This window comes from Oncorhynchus clarkii, chromosome 5 (genome assembly GCF_045791955.1).
Source record: "Oncorhynchus clarkii lewisi isolate Uvic-CL-2024 chromosome 5, UVic_Ocla_1.0, whole genome shotgun sequence".
Classification (NCBI taxonomy): Eukaryota; Metazoa; Chordata; class Actinopteri; order Salmoniformes; family Salmonidae; genus Oncorhynchus; species Oncorhynchus clarkii.
The window spans coordinates 84,063,237-84,081,755 of NC_092151.1; the positions used below are offsets into that span (position 1 = coordinate 84,063,237).

At 44.5% G+C, this 18,519-nt stretch overlaps 1 protein-coding gene across 2 annotated transcripts in view; it reads right to left on the minus strand.

Moving 5' to 3' along the window:
- The window catches only part of LOC139409477 (cache domain containing 1), a 132,658-nt gene that overhangs the window by 5,592 nt on the left and 108,547 nt on the right, over positions 1–18,519 (minus strand). Inside the window, exons 17-25 of one of the 2 annotated variants that reach the window (XM_071154671.1) lie at positions 15,229–15,351; positions 14,043–14,259; positions 9,198–9,358; positions 8,882–8,968; positions 6,314–6,430; positions 3,773–3,924; positions 1,204–1,365; positions 657–725; positions 450–575 (exon numbers count right to left, since the gene is read on the minus strand). In XM_071154671.1, the coding sequence (XP_071010772.1) occupies positions 450–575; positions 657–725; positions 1,204–1,365; positions 3,773–3,924; positions 6,314–6,430; positions 8,882–8,968; positions 9,198–9,358; positions 14,043–14,259; positions 15,229–15,351 (1,214 nt within the window). The remainder of the gene's footprint in view (positions 1–449; positions 576–656; positions 726–1,203; positions 1,366–3,772; positions 3,925–6,313; positions 6,431–8,881; positions 8,969–9,197; positions 9,359–14,042; positions 14,260–15,228; positions 15,352–18,519) is intronic. The other variant, XM_071154672.1, reaches the window with a different exon arrangement.

Genomic DNA, 18,519 nt, shown 5'->3' on the forward strand with positions numbered 1-18,519 from the left:
GTCTGTTAGCCTGCAGGCTGTTAGACAACATCCTTGACTCTGTGACTTTGTAGCTAGAGAGTACAGAGACCCTTCAGCAGCTGTGTGAGTGAGTGGACTGTGGGTAAACGCCACTGACTGAGCTGAGGAACAGAGACAATGTGTTTTTAACGCTTTGCTGTTTGCCCTGAATCTCCTCCGCCCTCTTTCTTCCACTCTCTCTGTATTTCTCCACTGCATCAATTTCCTCCTCTCTTTCACGTTCCTCTCTGATCAGTAGCTACACAACCAGTGTTAGCTAGAGAGACTTATCACCGGGCAGAAGAGAGGGAACACAAGGGCAGGGTGTCCTATCTGTTATGTGGTTTTACAGAGAGTTATACTACTCTCCTCCTTCTCAACCAGAAAATGTGTGGTTTTAAGAGCAGAACAGTAGTGGCCTGTTTCCTCTGGGGGTCATACTGTCTTACCGTGGTCACTCTCTGTCCCTGACCGTCCCCAGTACCTCCTCCTGCGCTCGGGGCTGTGGGTGTGTCTCTCAATCACCGCAGCAATAAACCGTGTGTTGCTGACTGCAGGACGGGACAGGAAAACATCTAGGTTTAATACAAGGAATAAAGACAAGGTCAAGTCAAGGTCTTACAGTACACTAATACTAATCCTCTTGCAGTACTTACTGATTCCCCTGTCTTCATGACTGTCCTCATCTCGCTCATTATCCAGGTTAGACATCCGCACTGACATCTCTGCAGAAAGGAGAAAGGGAAAGAAAGTATTATTGTAAGAGATTACTTTCATGCATATCTTTAGTCAGAGTCAATAACAAGTGCTTATGGTCTTATTAGGGAAAGACAATAGTGCTGTCTGTAGTGCAGGTCAGCTGTTGAGTTCAGGGCATTAGTTCATTCAATCATCCCCACAGCTCTAGCAGCAGCTTTCATTATCAAAACTAAGACGTGATGCTCAGACAACAGAGGCAATTTTAGGGGCAATTACTGTCTGAATTTGAATACCTTCATAACAGACTAAGACAATAACAAAGTGGTTTTAAAATGTCAATAACATGTCCTATTCATAGCACTGAGATTTCTCTGAGGTCAACCTAAATCAGAGGCTAACTATGTCACCGCTACCGGTGTTTCCACTTGCATGCACTAACGAGCTGTATTTCCATAGTCAGTTGTTCTAGGTAACATTCATCTCCAGTATGTCGAAGTGTCTTACCCTGCGCGGCCAGAGGGGACATGTGTTGATGTGAGCGCCGGTGGAGCTGGTGTCTGTAGGCGTATACAGCCAACACCAGCACCATGATACAGCCCATAATCCCCCCAGCAACCGGCCCTACCGGTGCACTCCGAATCATGTTCAGAGACGCTACCTCCTCATCTGGAAGGAGGGAGGGGAGAGGGAGACAGTGGAGGAAGGGTTAAACACTTTAGATCTATTATGCTAACCAAATTCTTCTAGGAGGACTATGACATGTATTTAGCCAGAGCTATGTATTTAGAGAGATCGGACAACTTGTAGAATTTTTAATATAGTTCTAATTTTAAACAAATCAGTTATACACCACTGTATAAATGTAATGTTAATGGTGAGCTATGACATAGCTGCCATAGAATGTTGGAGTGTCAAGTAAATGCATCATAATGCAGAAACCTCAATGACCCAACCATAGAATTAGGAATTGGAATACGCAAGTCATTTAACAGGATGTCTATGGTCCTAACCAGAGCCATGTATTTAGAGTTGGGAAAAATACGATTTCTGCATTATTTACATAACACTTCTACATTCTATGGCAGCCATGTTAGCTCACCGTTAACATTACGGGAGGATATTTATACATAGCTGTGTAACTGAATGTCTAGAACTAGAACAATATTACACATTCTACAAGTTGGAATCGAAATAAATTGCTCAGGTCCTAACTCGTTCAATAAATTGCTCAGGTCCTAACTCGTTCAATAGATTGCTCAGGTCCTAACTCGTTCAATAAATTGCTCAGGTCCTACTCCCTAAATGAGTTGCTCAGGTCCTACTCCCTAAATAAATTGCTCAGGTCCTACTCACTAAATAAATTGCTCAGGTCCTAACTCGTTCAATAAATTGCTCAGGTCCTAACTCGTTCAATAAATTGCTCAGGTCCTACTCCCTAAATAAGTTGCTCAGGTCCTAACTCATTAAATAAATGACTCTGGTCCTACTCCATAAATAAATTGCTCAGGTCCTAACTCGTTAACCTGTTTGGGGTAGGGGGCAGCATTTTCACTTTTGGATAAATAGCCTGCCCAAACTGAACTGCCTCCTACTCTGTCCCAGATCCTAAGATATGCATAATAATATTAGTATTGGATGGAAAACACTCTGAAGTTTCTAAAACTGTTTGAATCAATCCTGTGAGTATAACAGAACTTATTTAGCAGGCGAAACCCCGAGGACAAACCATTCAGATTCTTTTTTTTTTAGGTCACTGTCTTTTCAATAGGATTTCATGGGGAATTCTAATCAGAATTCTTTCCTGCAGTTCCTACCGCTTCCACTGGATGTCACCAGTTTGTAGAAATTGGTTGAAGTTGTTCCTTTGTGTAATGAAGAAGTACCATAGCTCAGAATGAGAGTCACTTCATGTGTACCTTTTGATAGAGGCGTGTAACCAGAAAAGTAGCGTCAGTTTGTTTTGCTCCTGTATTGAACACAGATCATCCTGTCTTCAATTTGATGGATTATATACATTTAGAAATACCTAAAGTTGTATTACAAAAGTAGTTGAAATGTTTTGGCAAAGTTTACAGGTAACGTTTGAGATATTTTGTAGCGACGTTGCGTAAATTGGAAGCTGTGTTTTTCTGGATCAAACGCACCAAAGAAATTGACATGTTGGATATATATCGACGGAATTAATCGAACAAAAGGACCATTTGTGATGTTTATGGGACATATAGGAGTGCCAACAAAAGAAGCTTGTCAAAGGTAAGGCATGATTTATATTTTATTTCTGCATTTTGTGTCGCGCCTGCAGAGTTGAAATAAGCTACTCTCTCATTGTTTACTGTTGCGCTATCATCAGATAATAGCATATTATGCTTTCGCCGAAAAGCCTTTTTGAAATCTGACATGTTGGCTGGATTCACAACGAGTGTAGCTTTAATTTGCTATCTTGCATGTGTAATTTAATGAAAGTTTGATTTTTATAAAAATGTATTTGAATTTGGCGCTCTGCATTTTCCCTGGCTATTGGCCAGCCTACCCCAGAGAGGTTAAATAAATTGCTCAGCTCCTACTCCCTAAATAAGTTGCTCAGGTCCTACTCCCTAAATAAATTGCTCTGGTCCTAACTCGTTAAATAAATTGCTCTGGTCCTAACTCGTTAAATAAATTGCTCTGGTCCTAACTCGTTAAATAAATTGCTCTGGTCCTAACGAATTGCTCTGGTCCTAACTCGTTAAATAAATTGCTCTGGTCCTAACTCGTTGAATAAATTGCTCTGGTCCTAACTCGTTGAATAAATTGCTCTGGTCCTAACTCGTTAAATAAATTGCTCTGGTCCTAACTCGTTAAATAAATTGCTCTGGTCCTAACTCGTTAAATAAATTGCTCTGGTCCTAACTCGTTAAATAAATTGCTCTGGTCCTAACTCGTTAAATAAATTGCTCTGGTCCTAATTCGTTAAATAAATTGCTCTGGTCCTAATTCGTTAAATAAATTGCTCTGGACATACTGCGGGGAAATCAAGCCCACTAGCCCATTATGTTTGCATGACCTCGTGACAGTATGGAATGAGTAGACTCACCCAACATCCCTATGCCGTCCATGTAAGGGCTCTTGGCCCCGAGGATACCCCCGAAGCATTCCTTCTGCAGGGCACAGTAAGGTTTGTCCAGGTGGGTCTTCCCATCATTGTCCACCATACACCATTCACAGTCCAACACGCCAAAACAGTCACTGGAGATCACAGAGTAAAGGTATGAGGTAAAGTCATGGTCAAGACTCATACAACGTAATGGATTTTCTTCACATTAAATCTCAGCAAATGTATTTTGGAAACGTGTTGTGATCTGAAACTTGTTTTGCTCTTCTAAATCAGTATGTACACATCACCACATGCTTTAATTAAATCAGTACAGTGCCTTGCCAAAGTATTCATCCCCCTTGCCATATTTTCCCTAATGGACATACACAAAATAGTCCAAATTGGTGAAGTGAAAAAAATGACTTGTATCAAAAAATTATAAAAAACTGAAAAGTTATGCGTGCATATGCATTCACCCCCTTTGCTATGAAGCCACTATATAAGATATGGTGCAACCAATTACCTTCAGAAGTCACATAATTAGTTAAATAAAGTCCACCTGTGTGCAATCTAAGTGTCACATGATTTCAGTATATAAACACCTGTTCTGAAAGGCCCCAGGGCCTCAACACCACCAAGCAAGGGGCACCACCAAGCAAGGGGCACCACCAAGCAAGGAGCACCACCAAGCAAGCGGCACCATGAAGACCAAGGAGTTCTCCAAACAGGTCAGGGACAAGGTTGTGGAGAAATACAGATCAGGGTTGGGTTATGAAAAAATAGCCCAAACTTTGAACATCCCACGGACCACCGCTAAATCGATTGTTAAAAAATTGAAAGAATATGGCACCACAACAAGCCTGCCAAGAGAGGGCCGCCCACAAAAATTCACAGACCAGGCAAGGAGGGCATTAATCAGAGAGGCAAAAAAGAGACCAAAGATAACCCTGAAGGAGCTGCAAAGCTCCACAGCGGAGATTGCAGTATCTGTCCATAGGACCACTTTAAGCCATACACTCCACAGAGCTGGGCTTTACAGAAGAGTGTCCAGAAAAAAAGCCATTGCTTAAAGAAAAAATTAGGAAGGAAAATGCTATGTCTGGCGCAATCCCAACACTTCTCATCACCCCAAGAACACCATCCCCACAGTGAAGCATGGTGGTGGCAGCATCATGCTGTGGGGATGTTTTTCATTGGCAGGGAATGGGAAGCTGGTCAGAATTTAAGGAATAATGGATGCGCGAAATACAGAGATTTGAGACTGGTATGGAGGTTCACCTTCCAGCAGGACAATGACCGTAAGCATACTGCTAAAGCAACACTCGAGTGGTTTAAGGGAAAACATTTTAATGTCTTGGAATGGCCTAGTCAAAGCCCAGACCTCAATCCAATTGAAAATCCGTGGTATGACTTAAATATTGCTGTGCACCAGCGGAACCCATCCAACTTGAAGGAGCTTGAGCAGTTTTGCCTTGAAGAATGGGCAAAAATCCCACTGGCTAGATGCGCCAAGCTTATAGAGACATACCCCAAGAGACTTGCAGCTGTAATTACTGCAAAAGGTGTCTCTACAAAGTATTGACTTTGGGGAGGGTGAATAGTTATGTACGCTCAAGTTCAGTTATTTTGTCTTATTTCTTGTTTGTTTCACAATAAAATATTTTTCATCTTCAAAGTGGTAGACATGTTGTTTAAATCAAATGATACAAACCCCAATATTTTTTATTTTAATTCCAGGTTGTAATGCAACAAAATAGGAAAAATGCCAAGGGGGATGAATACTTTTGCAAGTGGGCTGTAGCGGTAGCCTGTGGGCTGTAGCTGTGGGCTGTAGCGGTAGCCTGTGGGCTGTAGCTGTGGGCGATGGTTGTGGGCTGTAGCTGTGGGTGATGGTTGTGGGCTGTAGCTGTGGGCGATGGTTGTGGGCTGTAGCTGTGGGCGATGGTTGTGGGCTGTAGCTGTGGGCAATGGTTGTGGGCTGTAGCTGTGGGCGATGGTTGTGGGCTGTAGCTGTGGGCGATGGTTGTGGGCTGTAGCGGTAGCCTGTGGGCTGTAGCGGTAGCCTGTGGGCTGTAGCGGTAGCCTGTGGGCTGTAGCGGTAGCCTGTGGGCTGTAGCGGTAGCCTGTGGGCTGTAGCTGTGGGCAATGGTTGTGGGCTGTTGCTGTGGGCAATGGTTGTGGGCTGTAGCTGTGGGCAATGGTTGTGGGCTGTAGCTGTGGGCGATGGTTGTGGGCTGTAGCTGTGGGCGATGGTTGTGGGCTGTAGCTGTGGGCGATGGTTGTGGGCTGTAGCGGTAGCCTGTGGGCTGTAGCGGTAGCCTGTGGGCTGTAGCGGTAGCCTGTGGGCTGTAGCGGTAGCCTGTGGGCTGTAGCGGTAGCCTGTGGGCTGTAGCGGTAGCCTGTGGGCTGTAGCGGTAGCCTGTGGGCTGTAGCTGTGGGCAATGGTTGTGGGCTGTTGCTGTGGGCAATGGTTGTGGGCTGTAGCTGTGGGCAATGGTTGTGGGCTGTAGCTGTGGGCGATGGTTGTGGGCTGTACTCAACCTGCTAGTGAAGCGCTGGCTGCAGCGGGTGTTGATACACTGGTGCAGGGTGTCCTGCAGACTGGAGTCAATCACCGTCAGAGACAGGGGCTCCTGGTGCACCTCACAGCTGGGGTTCCTGTTGAACCACACGGTCAGACCATAGTGATGAACATGACCACACGGTCAAACCCCAATACACATGACCACACAGTCAGACTACAACAATGACAAACACAGTTCAAATGAGAACTGGCACCACACTGAATCAAGGAGGTAAATACTACCCATGACAATGTCACAGTTTCAAATTAGGCAGTAATTAGCATTTCGTGAAAAGACCTCAATCAACCACAACAGAGGGAACACGACATGAATGCATGACTGCAGTCTGACAGCAGCTTTGTGGACGATCTTTTCTCTAGCATCCCTCTATCCTCTCACAAAGAGCCTTAGCTAGACAGACAGTTGTCCTCTTCATTTTTTTGACAGCTTTTCTGCTACATACACACACATTTGACATACATGGTACTTTAATATAAAGCATAACAATAGTACATTACCAAACATAAACTCTTTAAACTCAACCCTCAGCCACTCTCGGCCCATCCCTCCTATCACCATAGACCTCAGCTCTTTAATCTCAACCCTCAGCCACTCTCAGCCCATCCCACCTGTCACCATAGACCTCAGCTCTTTAATCTCAACCCTCAGCCACTCTCAGCCAATCCCTCCTATCACCATAGACCTCAGCTCTTTAATCTCAATCCTCAGCCACTCTCGGCCCATCCCACCTATCACCATAGACCACCCTTGTTTGGTTTCCATGTGCCATATATTTTTCAATTGTACTGTGATGTTTTACATACATTTGAACCTTTCAAAATGGTATATTATCCACAGATTGTGAGCTAAAGATGAAAACCTTTCCTAAGAGTGTTATTATATTATTTACTGACCGACTATGGCTTTCCAAATCACCCAAAACTGCTATTTGAAAGGGTCATTTTAAGTTAATGTTTTTTTAACCATTCCTGAACCTGTGACCAAAAACAATCTACATAGGGGCAATGTAATTTACAAAAACATTTACTTCGGCGATGTCATCTACAAAATAGCTTCCAATACTCTACTCAGCAAACTGGATGCAGTCTATCACAGTGCCATCCATTTTGTCACCAAAGCCCCTTACCATTTATTTTGCTAGCTGTATGGCGCAGCTGTCAAAATGTTGATCCTCAAATGAAATTGCTATATTTTTCTATTTATGCCAATCCTTTTCAGCAAATTTGTATCTTTAATATATGGCAGGCACACAAGTTCCCTCCCTTCTCCCTTTTCCACTTGCCTCCTCCAGTTTGTATTGAGCAGATATTCCCATATATTTTCGATAGCTGCACGTGACATAACTCCAACATTTCTATTCATAATATCATTAATAGATTTAATATCAAGTTTAAACATGTTTCCATAAAAAATATTTTTCATTAGATAAATATATTTGAGTTTAACCATTTTCAATTAGTTTTCAATTAGTTGGAAATGAGAAGTTGTAATCTGCAAAAAGGGCATGTTTTAACAAAGGATTAGTCTTTCTTAATGATCTACTGGAGACCGTTTTGGGTTGAAGTATAACTTATGTATGAGTGAAGCTTTTAGTGAGAGGTTTAATGCATTCATATTTAATCATTTTAACCCCCAAACTCATTCATTAAATAATTAGGCATGTTTAATTTTGTCTGGCTTAGCGTTCCAAATAAAATTAAATTGTTTTTGCTCAAACGATTAAAAACGAGTTGTCTGGAGTAAGCAGTACCATTAGTAAGTAAGTAAACTGTGATAGGACCATTAGTAAGTAAGTAAACTGTGATAGGACCATTAGTAAGTAAGTAAACTGTGATAGGACCATTAGTAAGTAAGTAAACTGTGATAGGACCATTAGTAAGTAAGTAAACTGTGATAGGACCATTAGTAAGTAAGTAAACTGTGATAGGACCATTAGTAAGTAAGTAAACTGTGATAGGACCATTAGTAAGTAAGTAAACTTGACAATGACAAACACAGTTCAATGACAAACACAGTTCAAATGAGAGAACTGGCACCACACTGAATCAAGGAGATAATGACTAACCAATGATAATGTCACAGTTTCAAATTAGGCAGTAATTAGCATTAGGTGAAAAGACCTCAATCAACCACAACAGAGGGAACACTACATGAATGCATGACTGCAGTCTGACAGCAGCTTTGTGGACAATCTTTTCTCTAGCATCCTCTATCCTCTCACAAAGAGCCTTAGCCCGACAGACAGTTGTTGTCAATGCTAGTCACAGTTTAATGGCTAACTGAGGACACAGGTGTTTCTGAGGAATGATCACAGCCATCTGATTATCATGACAGACAGCCTGATGACACAGTGACAGAGTCAATCACTACCTGTGGGCACGATAGAAAAGGCTTCATTCAGTACAGACACGAGTACACACATACATCTACATTACAATAGAGTAATACACATCTAAACATACAAACACAAAAGAACTGTGGGCTTTTTTAACATGCAGGACGGTTTTTGTGATTCTTGACTCACCTGTTCTCAGTGTAGGTGAGGTTGCCAGTACACTCGTTGACCTCCAGGGGGCACTCACATGGACACTCACACTCGTTCTGCTCCATCCTGTACAACACAGGGACAACAGTTTCAGCCATGTTCTAAGAATACAGATCCATGAAAGGTATGACTGAAAACCAACAAAATTGCAATGAATTAACTTTGTGATGCAAATATTCACCCCTTTTAATACAGCAAGTTAAACAGATACCTCATAGAATTCATTGGTTTCATGAATAGAAATGTGAAAACACCATGTTATTTCCTCTGTAACTCCTGTGACTGTATATCTGACCTGTGACAGTTGAGACAGAGGCGGTCCACGGTGCTACAGGCACAGAAAGCCAGCGAATCACAAGTCTCGTTGACGATGCCAGCGAAAGCGTTGGTGCCAGGGATACGAGTCAGACGGTACTTGGAGCAGTGGCTCCCGTGGACCAGGTTAGTCAAGTCACCCTGTGAAGGAAGAGCGAGAGGGAGAGGGGGAACATAGTGAAATATGGTACTAGACAAGGATTTATCCAATGGTTTATATATATACACTAGATGACAGACAGGGGGCGCTGTTTTGAAGCCACTGTGCCTCCATCTTGGTAATCCTACACCATTGTAGAAAATGTTTTGGAAGCAAAATAAATGCATTTATTAATGTTTACATTTGTTGTGCCATGTTTATTCTATTACAGATAACTTAATGCATACTTTTAATTTAGAATACGTTAGATAAACATTTAAAAAAATGAAAGAAATAGTACTAAAAATAAAAAAAATGTGTGTAATTTTGTCCTGGAAACATTTAAATGAAATACCGTAGAATTCCATTAATTCCTATGGAGGTCTGTATTTCTGAGGAGTGCCAATATGGCCGACCGCTGGCTTCAAAGCCTCTCATTGGCCAATACAAGCATCAGCAATCCAGGGTTTATATAAATCATTAGGTTTATCAGACAGTACATGGAGCCACTGTGGACCAGGTTAGTCAGGAGAGACAGGAGGAGTGTTGTCAAGCATCTGAGTTTGTTTTAAAAAGGCTATACACTATGTATTTGGAAACATGGTACTAACTAGACTATGGTTTATCAATGGCTCTACAAAGAAAGGAAGCACTTGGGTCATTTGAGTAACACTCATTGAGGATGCTATACAATTTCTCACCATGTGGTGGGGTTATAATGCTGATGGATAAAAATAAAAGCTGTCCTGGGAAAATGTTTTTCTGAGACCAAAACGGGGAGAGGACACTACCTGTCAACTTGCCTCTCACACTTTACTCAGTTAGTTTCAAACAATCCAAAATGGCAGATCTTGTGACACTGGGGCGGTCAGACTTCGGACCACAGGGCCATATTGGGGCCGCGAGAGAGCGAGACAGGGCGAGAGAGCGAGACAGGGCGAGAGAGCGAGACAGAGCGAGAGAGAGACAGAGCGAGAGAGAGACAGAGCGAGAGAGAGGGAGACAGAAAGACAGAGAAAATGTCTAATCAATTCAATTTAAGGGTGCTTTATTGGCATGTGAAACATATGTTTACATTGCCAAAGCAAGTGAATTAGATAAACAAAAAGTGAAATAAACAATAACAAATGAACAGTAAACACTACACTCCCAAAAGTTGCAAAAGAATAAAGACATTTCAAATGTCATTATGTCTATATACAGTGTTGCAATGATGTGCAAATAGTTAAAGTACAAAAGGAAAAATAAATACACATAAATATGGGTTGTATTTACAATGCTGTTTGTTCTTCACTGGTTGCCCTTTTCTTGGGGCAACAGGTCACAAATCTTGCTGCTGTGATGGCTGTTACGTTCCCCAGTTTGTGTTGTAGTTTGTGTACTTGCATGTGTTTATTTCAGGAAATGGCTTTCTGAAATCCCTCAAGCAGCTGATTGGTCGACTCCAGGGCTAATTGGAGAGCTGACCCCGCCCCCTCGTCAAGACACAGCTGTCTCCAATTATACATTCATTCTGAAGCTATATAAAAGCCAGTGTTCTGTTCAGGAGAGAGAGAGATTTTTGGAGGTAGGGATTACTGAGAGAGATTTTGTAGGTAGGGATTGCTGAGAGAGATTTTGGAGGTAGGGATTGCTGAGCGAGATTTTGCTAGAGATTTGCTTGGAGGTCATTGCAGAGAGATTTTGCTAAAGGTTGATTTTGCTGGGAGTTCATTGCTGAGAGCTGGTATGTTCTGTGAGTTTGTTGCTCAGGTAGAGCTTATTTGATGTCCTTTGTTTCTTAGTTTGTTTGTAAAATTGTGTAATATTCTGTTTCATTTGTTCCCAGGGGGAAGGGGAAGGCACCTTGGGAGTGCTTAGGCAAGAGGCCCGCGGGCATACATATACCCGTAGTATATTCACTGTCTAGGCACACTAGGTAAGACCTGGGTGGACCACTCCCTGTATTTTGGTTAGGGCACCAGGTGGTGCTAAATTAGGTAAGTAGTGGGTAGGCAGGTAAGATAGGAGAGGGATTTGAGATTTGAGATTTACTTTCTTTGCTTTGGTTCCGTCCAGCCCCTTTTCCCCATATTACCGTGTACAGGAATAAAGTCCTTGTAAAACGGTACCACATTCTGCCTGTTGTCATTCTTACTCGCACCTACAGTCCATACCTCTTTCGCTTCACAGAGAGTTTAGTTGTAGCAGGGTGTTGCGTTCCCTCTTCATAGAGGCGTGCGTAACAATGGCACACTGTGGTATTTCACCTTATACATATGGGAGTTGGGGTTTTCTAATTCTTTGTGGATCTGTGTAATCTGAGGGAAATATGTCTCTCTAATATGATCATACATTGGGCAGGAGGTTAGGAAGTGCAGCTCAGTTTCCACCTCATTTTGTGGTCAGTGAGCACATAGCCTGTCTTCTCTTGAGAGCCAGGTCTGCCTTCAGCGGCCTTTCTCAATAGCAAGGCTATGCTCACTGAGTCTGTACATAGTCAAAGATTTTCCTTGATTTTGGGTCAGTCACAGTGGTCAGCCACTGTGTACTCTCTGTTCAGGGCCAAATAGCATTCTAGTTTGCTCTGTTTTTTTGTTAATTATTCCAAATGTGTCAAGTAATTATCTTTTTGTTTTCTCATGATTTGGTTGGGTCTAATTGTGTTGCTGTCCTGGGGCTCTGGGGTGTGTTTGTTAGTGAACAGAGCCCCAGGACCAGCTTGCTTAGGGGACTCTTCTCCAGGTTCATCTCTCTGTGGGTGATGGCTTTGTTATGGAAGGTTTGGGAATCGCTTCCTTTTAGGTGGTTGAAGAATTTAACATCTCTTTTCTGGATTTTGATAATTGGCAGGGTATCGGACTAATTCTGCTCTGCTCATTATTTGGTGTTTTACATTGTACACAGAGGATATTTTTGCAGAATTCTGCATGCAGTCTCAATTTGGTGTTCGTCCCATTTTGTGAATTCTTGGTCGGTGAGCGGACCCCAGAACTCACAACCATGAAGGGCAATGGGTTCTATAACTGATTCCAGTATTTTTAGCCAGATCCTAATTAGGATGTCGATAAAAGACAGAACTGTGCAGCCGTCTTCATCGACCTGGCCAAGGCTTTCCACTCTGTCAATCACAGCATTCTTATCGGCAGACTCAGTAGCCTCAGTTTTTCTAATGACTGCCTTGCCTGGTTCACCAACTCCTTTGCAGACAGAGTTCAGTGTGTCAAATCGGAGGGCATGTTGTCCGGTCCTCTGGCAGTCTCTATGGGGGTACCACAGGGTTCAATTCTCGGGCCGACTCTTTTCTCTGTATATATCAATGATGTTGCTCTTGCTGGGGGCGATTCCCTGATCCACCTCTACGCAGATGACACCATTCTGTATACTTCCGGCCCTTCCTTGGACACTGTGCTATCTAACCTCCAAACGAGCTTCAATGCCATAAAACACTCCTTCCGTGGCCTCCAACTGCTCTTAAACGCTAGTAAAACCAAATGCATGCTTTTCAACCGTTCGCTGCCTGCACCCGCATGCCCGACTAGCATCAGCACCCTGGATGGTTCCGACCTAGAATGTGTGGACATCTATAAGTACCTAAGTGTCTGGCTAGACTGTAAACTCTCCTTCCAGACATCTCCAATCTAAAATCAAATCTAGAGTCGGCTTTTTATTCCACAACAAAGCCTCCTTCACTCACGCCGCCAAACTTACCCTAGTAAAACTGACCATCCTACCGATCCTCGACTTCGGCGATGTCATCTACAAAATAGCTTCCAATACTCTACTCAGCAAACTGGATGCAGTTTATCACAGTGCCATCCATTTTGTTACTAAAGCGCCTTATACCACCCACCACTGCGACCTGTATGCTCTAGTCGGCTGGCCCTCGCTACATATTCGTCGCCAGACCCACTGGCTCCAGGTAATCTACAAGTCCATGCTAGGTAAAGCTCCGCCTTATCTCAGTTCCCTGGTCATGATGGCAACACCCACCCGTAGCACGCGCTCCAGCAGGTGTATCTCACTGATCATCCCTAAAGCCAACACCTCATTTGGCCGCCTTTCGTTCCAGTTCTCTGCTGCCTGTGACTGGAACGAATTGCAAAAATCGCTGAAGTTATCTGCTATCTGAGCAGCTAACCGATCGCTGCAGCTGTACATAGTCTATCGGTAAATAGCCGACCCAATTTTACCTACCTCATCCCCATACTGTTTATATTGATTTCTGCTCTTTTGCACACCAGTATCTCTACCTGTACATGACCATCTTATCATTTATCACTCCAGTGTTAATCTGCAAAATTGTAATTATTCGCCTCATTATCTCCTCATGCCTTTTGCACACAATGTATATAGACTCTCTTTTTTTTCTACTGTGTTATTGACTTGTTAATTGTTTACTCCATGTGTAACTCTGTGTTGTCTGTTCACACTGCTATGCTTTATCTTGGCCAGGTAGCAGTTGTAAATGAGAACTTGTTCTCAACTAGCCTACCTGGTTAAATAAAGGTTAAATACATTTTTTTTTAAAGGATGTCGAATCTTATGTTCCTTTTGATGGCATAGAAGGCCAGTCTGAGATAGTTCACAGCTTTGTGGAAGTTACCTGTGGTGCTGATGTTTAGGCCGAGGTATGTATATTTTTTTGAGTGCTCAAGGGCAACGGTGTCTAGATGGAGTTTGTATTTTCTCTGAGCCCCTACTCACAATGATGCTGGTGTTGAACTTGTAGAAACGTTGGACTGTGCGGTCGCTGAAGCTGTTGCACAAATTCTTCTTGACAAAGTTAGGATGGTTCAGGATGTCGTTGGCCACCAGCGGTTCCTTGTGTGTGATGTGCTGCCGCTCGGCTGGAGCGTGACCTTTAGGATCGATGAGGGTGGGGTGGGCCACCAAATAACCCCTGTCCTCCATAATAAAACACCTAGAGAGAGAGAGTCGAAATAGACAGCGAGAAAGCGAAGGAGATAGCGACGGAGAGAGAGACAGGGAGAGCGACAGAGAGAGAGAGAGAGAAAATACAGTTGACATATAATTCATTTTATGGAACAGTACAAACACTTTAACTTAATACACTTATATCAAATACACATGTCCACTGAAATCCATCAGATTTAAACACAATAGAACCCGAACGTCAGACTTGCTGTGGAAAGGGGCGAGGGAGAGAGCCACAGCGATTACAGTGGACGTGGAGGGCAAAGAGAGCAGTGTTAAGTCAGGAGAGACAAGGGGTGGTGTTAGAGAGAGCAAATTCTGAATGTTAAGAACACCACATGGGCCAGGCTCCAGATCAGCTCTGTGTATTGTCATACCGGAGCCCCATATTACCCCAAACTGCAGGATAGAAAAGCATTCAACCCCAACCCACCTCCCTCCCCTTCCTCCTGTTAAACATGAACCACTGAACACTGAAGACTCTCGGACAGAGATAGAGAGGGAGACAGGGTAAAGAGTGAGAGAAAGAAAGGGGTAGAGGACTGGAGAGAGAAGGGGGAGAGAGAGGGGGCAGGGGGAGAGAGAGAGAAACTAGAGGGAGGGAAGAGTAGGGGTGGAAAGGCAGACAGAAAAGAGAAAGAGAATGTAGCAGCAGAATCTAGCATAACAGGATATTTCTGGAATGTAATTATAATCAAGCTTCTCCCTCTCTCACCCTCTTTGTAATCAGCATAAAGTAAATTTGTGGCCCACAACAGATACCAAAGAGAGAGACTCAGGGAAGTTCTCCCACTTAGCAGAGGGTATGCTGGGATGTTGGAGGACCAGGTGAATGTGCCATTCAAATTAGATTCAGAGAGTCTTAAAAACCTCATTGGGTCATCCCTCAGGATCCCTATGAAAAACCGTCAAAAGGTCTGTATCAAGAGAGAAGGAGCCTCAATGAAAGACGTACCGGATCTTGTTGCCCTTGTCCTGATTGCAGATGGGTAGCAGGTCCAGCAGAACCTTGTAGAAGTAACGCAGTGTGAAGTCTATCCCCATTACTGCTACTGCATACCCTGAGGCCATCTGAGAACTACACAGAGAGAGGAGAGAACATTATTCAACAGTACACATCTTATATTCTCTAGCTACCTTCCCTGCTTGTGCATGCAAACCTATTCCGAAAACCATGTGCTTGCAGCTCTTGGGAGCTTTATTTGAGAGCAGAGTCTCGGTATACTACAGACGCCACATGACATGCTCACCGGGGCAGAACCAACATCAACAGACTGAGCCTGCCTTATCAGAGCTGTGTGTGTGTGTGTGTGTGTGTGTGTGTGTGTGTGTGTGTGTGTGTGTGTGTGTGTGTGTGTGTGTGTGTGTGTGTGTGTATTATATCTTAATCCACAGCCTGTGTGTTCCAGTTGTTGGTGATTGCCTCCCGTCTACAGCCTCCTCTGAGATGAACCAGTAATGTTGTAACTGTAGTCAGCAGGAACAAACAGCAGACTGCCAGGGCCACGACACATTCAGATCACAGACTAAACAAGAACATTAGTCTGTCTATTTCCCACTACTTCTTCCTGTTTTGCTCTATGTATTGCTTGAGAAAATGGTATTATGTGGCTCAGGGTCGGGTTTGATTCCTGCTGCGGACACCCATAGGATGAATGTCTGCACGCATGACTAAGTTATTTTGGATAAAAGTGTCTGCTAAACGGACAGTTCTGAAAAAAATAGAAGAGCAGAGTATCATATCATTAAAAATACTAAAGAAACAGAACGTTTCAAATTCATCAACAGTCCCAAATGAAAATCTCTAAGTGTTTATCAGGTTGCCCTGGTAACTAGACTGGTGTATCACCATCACTCTGAGTGACATAGATACAGTCCAGTCCAACTGGTTTTCTTCCAATCAGAGCCTGGGACTGTGGTTGACCTTTGACCCCTCCTACCTGGAGGTGTGGACGGTGAGGAAGATGGTGTGTTTGTCCTCCTACAGTACCTGGAAGTGTGGACGGTGAGGAAGATGGTGTGTTTGTTCTCCTACGGTACCTGGAGGTGTGGACGGTGAGGAAGATGGTGTGTTTGTCCTCCTACAGTACCTGGAGGTGTGGACGGTGAGGAAGATGGTGTGTTTGTCCTCCTACAGTACCTGGAGGTGTGGACGGTGAGGAAGATGGTGTGTTTGTCCTCCTACAGTACCTGGAGGTGTGGACGGTGAGGAAGATGGTGTGTTTGTCCTCCTACAGTGCCTGGAGGTGTGGACGGTGAGGAAGATGGTGTGTTTGTTCTCCTACAGTACCTGGAGGTGTGGACAGTGAGGAAGATGGTGTGTTTGTCCTCCTACAGTGCCTGGAGGTGTGGACGGTGAGGAAGATGGTGTGTTTGTCCTCCTACCTGGAGGTGTGGACGGTGAGGAAGATGGTGTGTTTGTCCTCCTACAGTACCTGGAGGTGTGGACGGTGAGGAAGATGGTGTGTTTGTCCTCCTACAGTACCTGGAGGTGTGGACGGTGAGGAAGATGGTGTGTTTGCCTCCTACCTGGAGGTCTGGACGGTGAGGAAGATGGTGTGTTTGTACTCCTACAGTAGCTGGAGGTGTGGACGGTGAGGAAGATGGTGTGTTTGTCCTCCTACAGTACCTGGAGGTGTGGACGGTGAGGAAGATGGTGTGTTTGTTCTCCTACGGTACCTGGAGGTGTGGACGGTGAGGAAGATGGTGTGTTTGTCCTCCTACGGTACCTGGAGGTATGGACGTTGAGGAAGATGGTGTGTTTGTTCTCCTATAGTACCTGGAGGTGTCGACTTGAGGAAGATGGTGTGTTTGTTCTCCTACGGTACCTGGAGGTATGGACAGTGAGGAAGATTATGTGTTTGTCCTCCTACAGTGCCTGGAGGTGTGGACGGTGAGGAAGATGGTGTGTTTGTCCTCCTACCTGGAGGTGTGGACGGTGAGGAAGATGGTGTGTTTGTCCTCCTACAGTACCTGGGGGTGTGGACGGTGAGGAAGATGGTGTGTTTGTCCTCCTACCTGGAGGTGTGGATGGTGAGTTTGTCCTCCTACAGTACCTGGAGGTATGGACATTGAGGAAGACTGTGTTTGTTCTCCTACAGTACCTGGAGGTGTGGACATTGAGGAAGATGGTGTGTTTGCCTCCTACCTGGAGGTGTGGACGGTGAGGAAGATGGTGTGTTTGTCCTCCTACAGTGCCTGGAGGTGTGGACGGTGAGGAAGATGGTGTGTTTGTCCTCCTACCTGGAGGTGTGGACAGTGAGGAAGATGGTGTGTTTGTCCTCCTACAGTAGCTGGAGGTGTGGACGGTGAGGAAGATGGTGTGTTTGTCCTCCTACAGTACCTGGAGGTGTGGACAGTGAGGAAGATGGTGTGTTTTTCCTCCTACAGTACCTGGAGGTGTGGACGGTGAGGAAGATGGTGTGTTTGTCCTCCTACAGTACCTGGAAGTGTGGACGGTGAGGAAGATGGTGTGTTTGTTCTCCTACAGTACCTGGAGGTGTGGACGGTGAGGAAGATGGTGTGTTTGTCCTCCTACAGTGCCTGGAGGTGTGGACGGTGAGGAAGATGGTGTGTTTGTTCTCCTACAGTACCTGGAGGTGTGGACAGTGAGGAAGATGGTGTGTTTGTCCTCCTACAGTGCCTGGAGGTGTGGACGGTGAGGAAGATGGTGTGTTTGTCCTCCTACCTGGAGGTGTGGACGGTGAGGAAGATGGTGTGTTTGTACTCCTACAGTAGCTGGAGGTGTGGACGGTGAGGAAGATGGTTTGTTTGTCCTCCTACAGTACCTGGAGGTGTGGAAGATGGTGTGTTTGCCTCCTACCTGGAGGTGTGGACGGTGAGGAAGATGGTGTGTTTGTACTCCTACAGTAGCTGGAGGTGTGGACGGTGAGGAAGATGGTGTGTTTGTCCTCCTACAGTACCTGGAGGTGTGGACGGTGAGGAAGATGGTGTGTTTGTTCTCCTACGGTACCTGGAGGTATGGACAGTGAGGAAGATGATGTGTTTGTCCTCCTACAGTGCCTGGAGGTGTGGACGGTGAGGAAGATGGTGTGTTTGTCCTCCTACCTGGAGGTGTGGACGGTGAGGAAGATGGTGTGTTTGTTCTCCTATAGTACCTGGAGGTGTCGACTTGAGGAAGATGGTGTGTTTGTCCTCCTACAGTCCCTGGAGGTGTGGACGGTGAGGAAGATGGTGTGTTTGTTCTCCTACGGTACCTGGAGGTGTGGACGGTGAGGAAGATGGT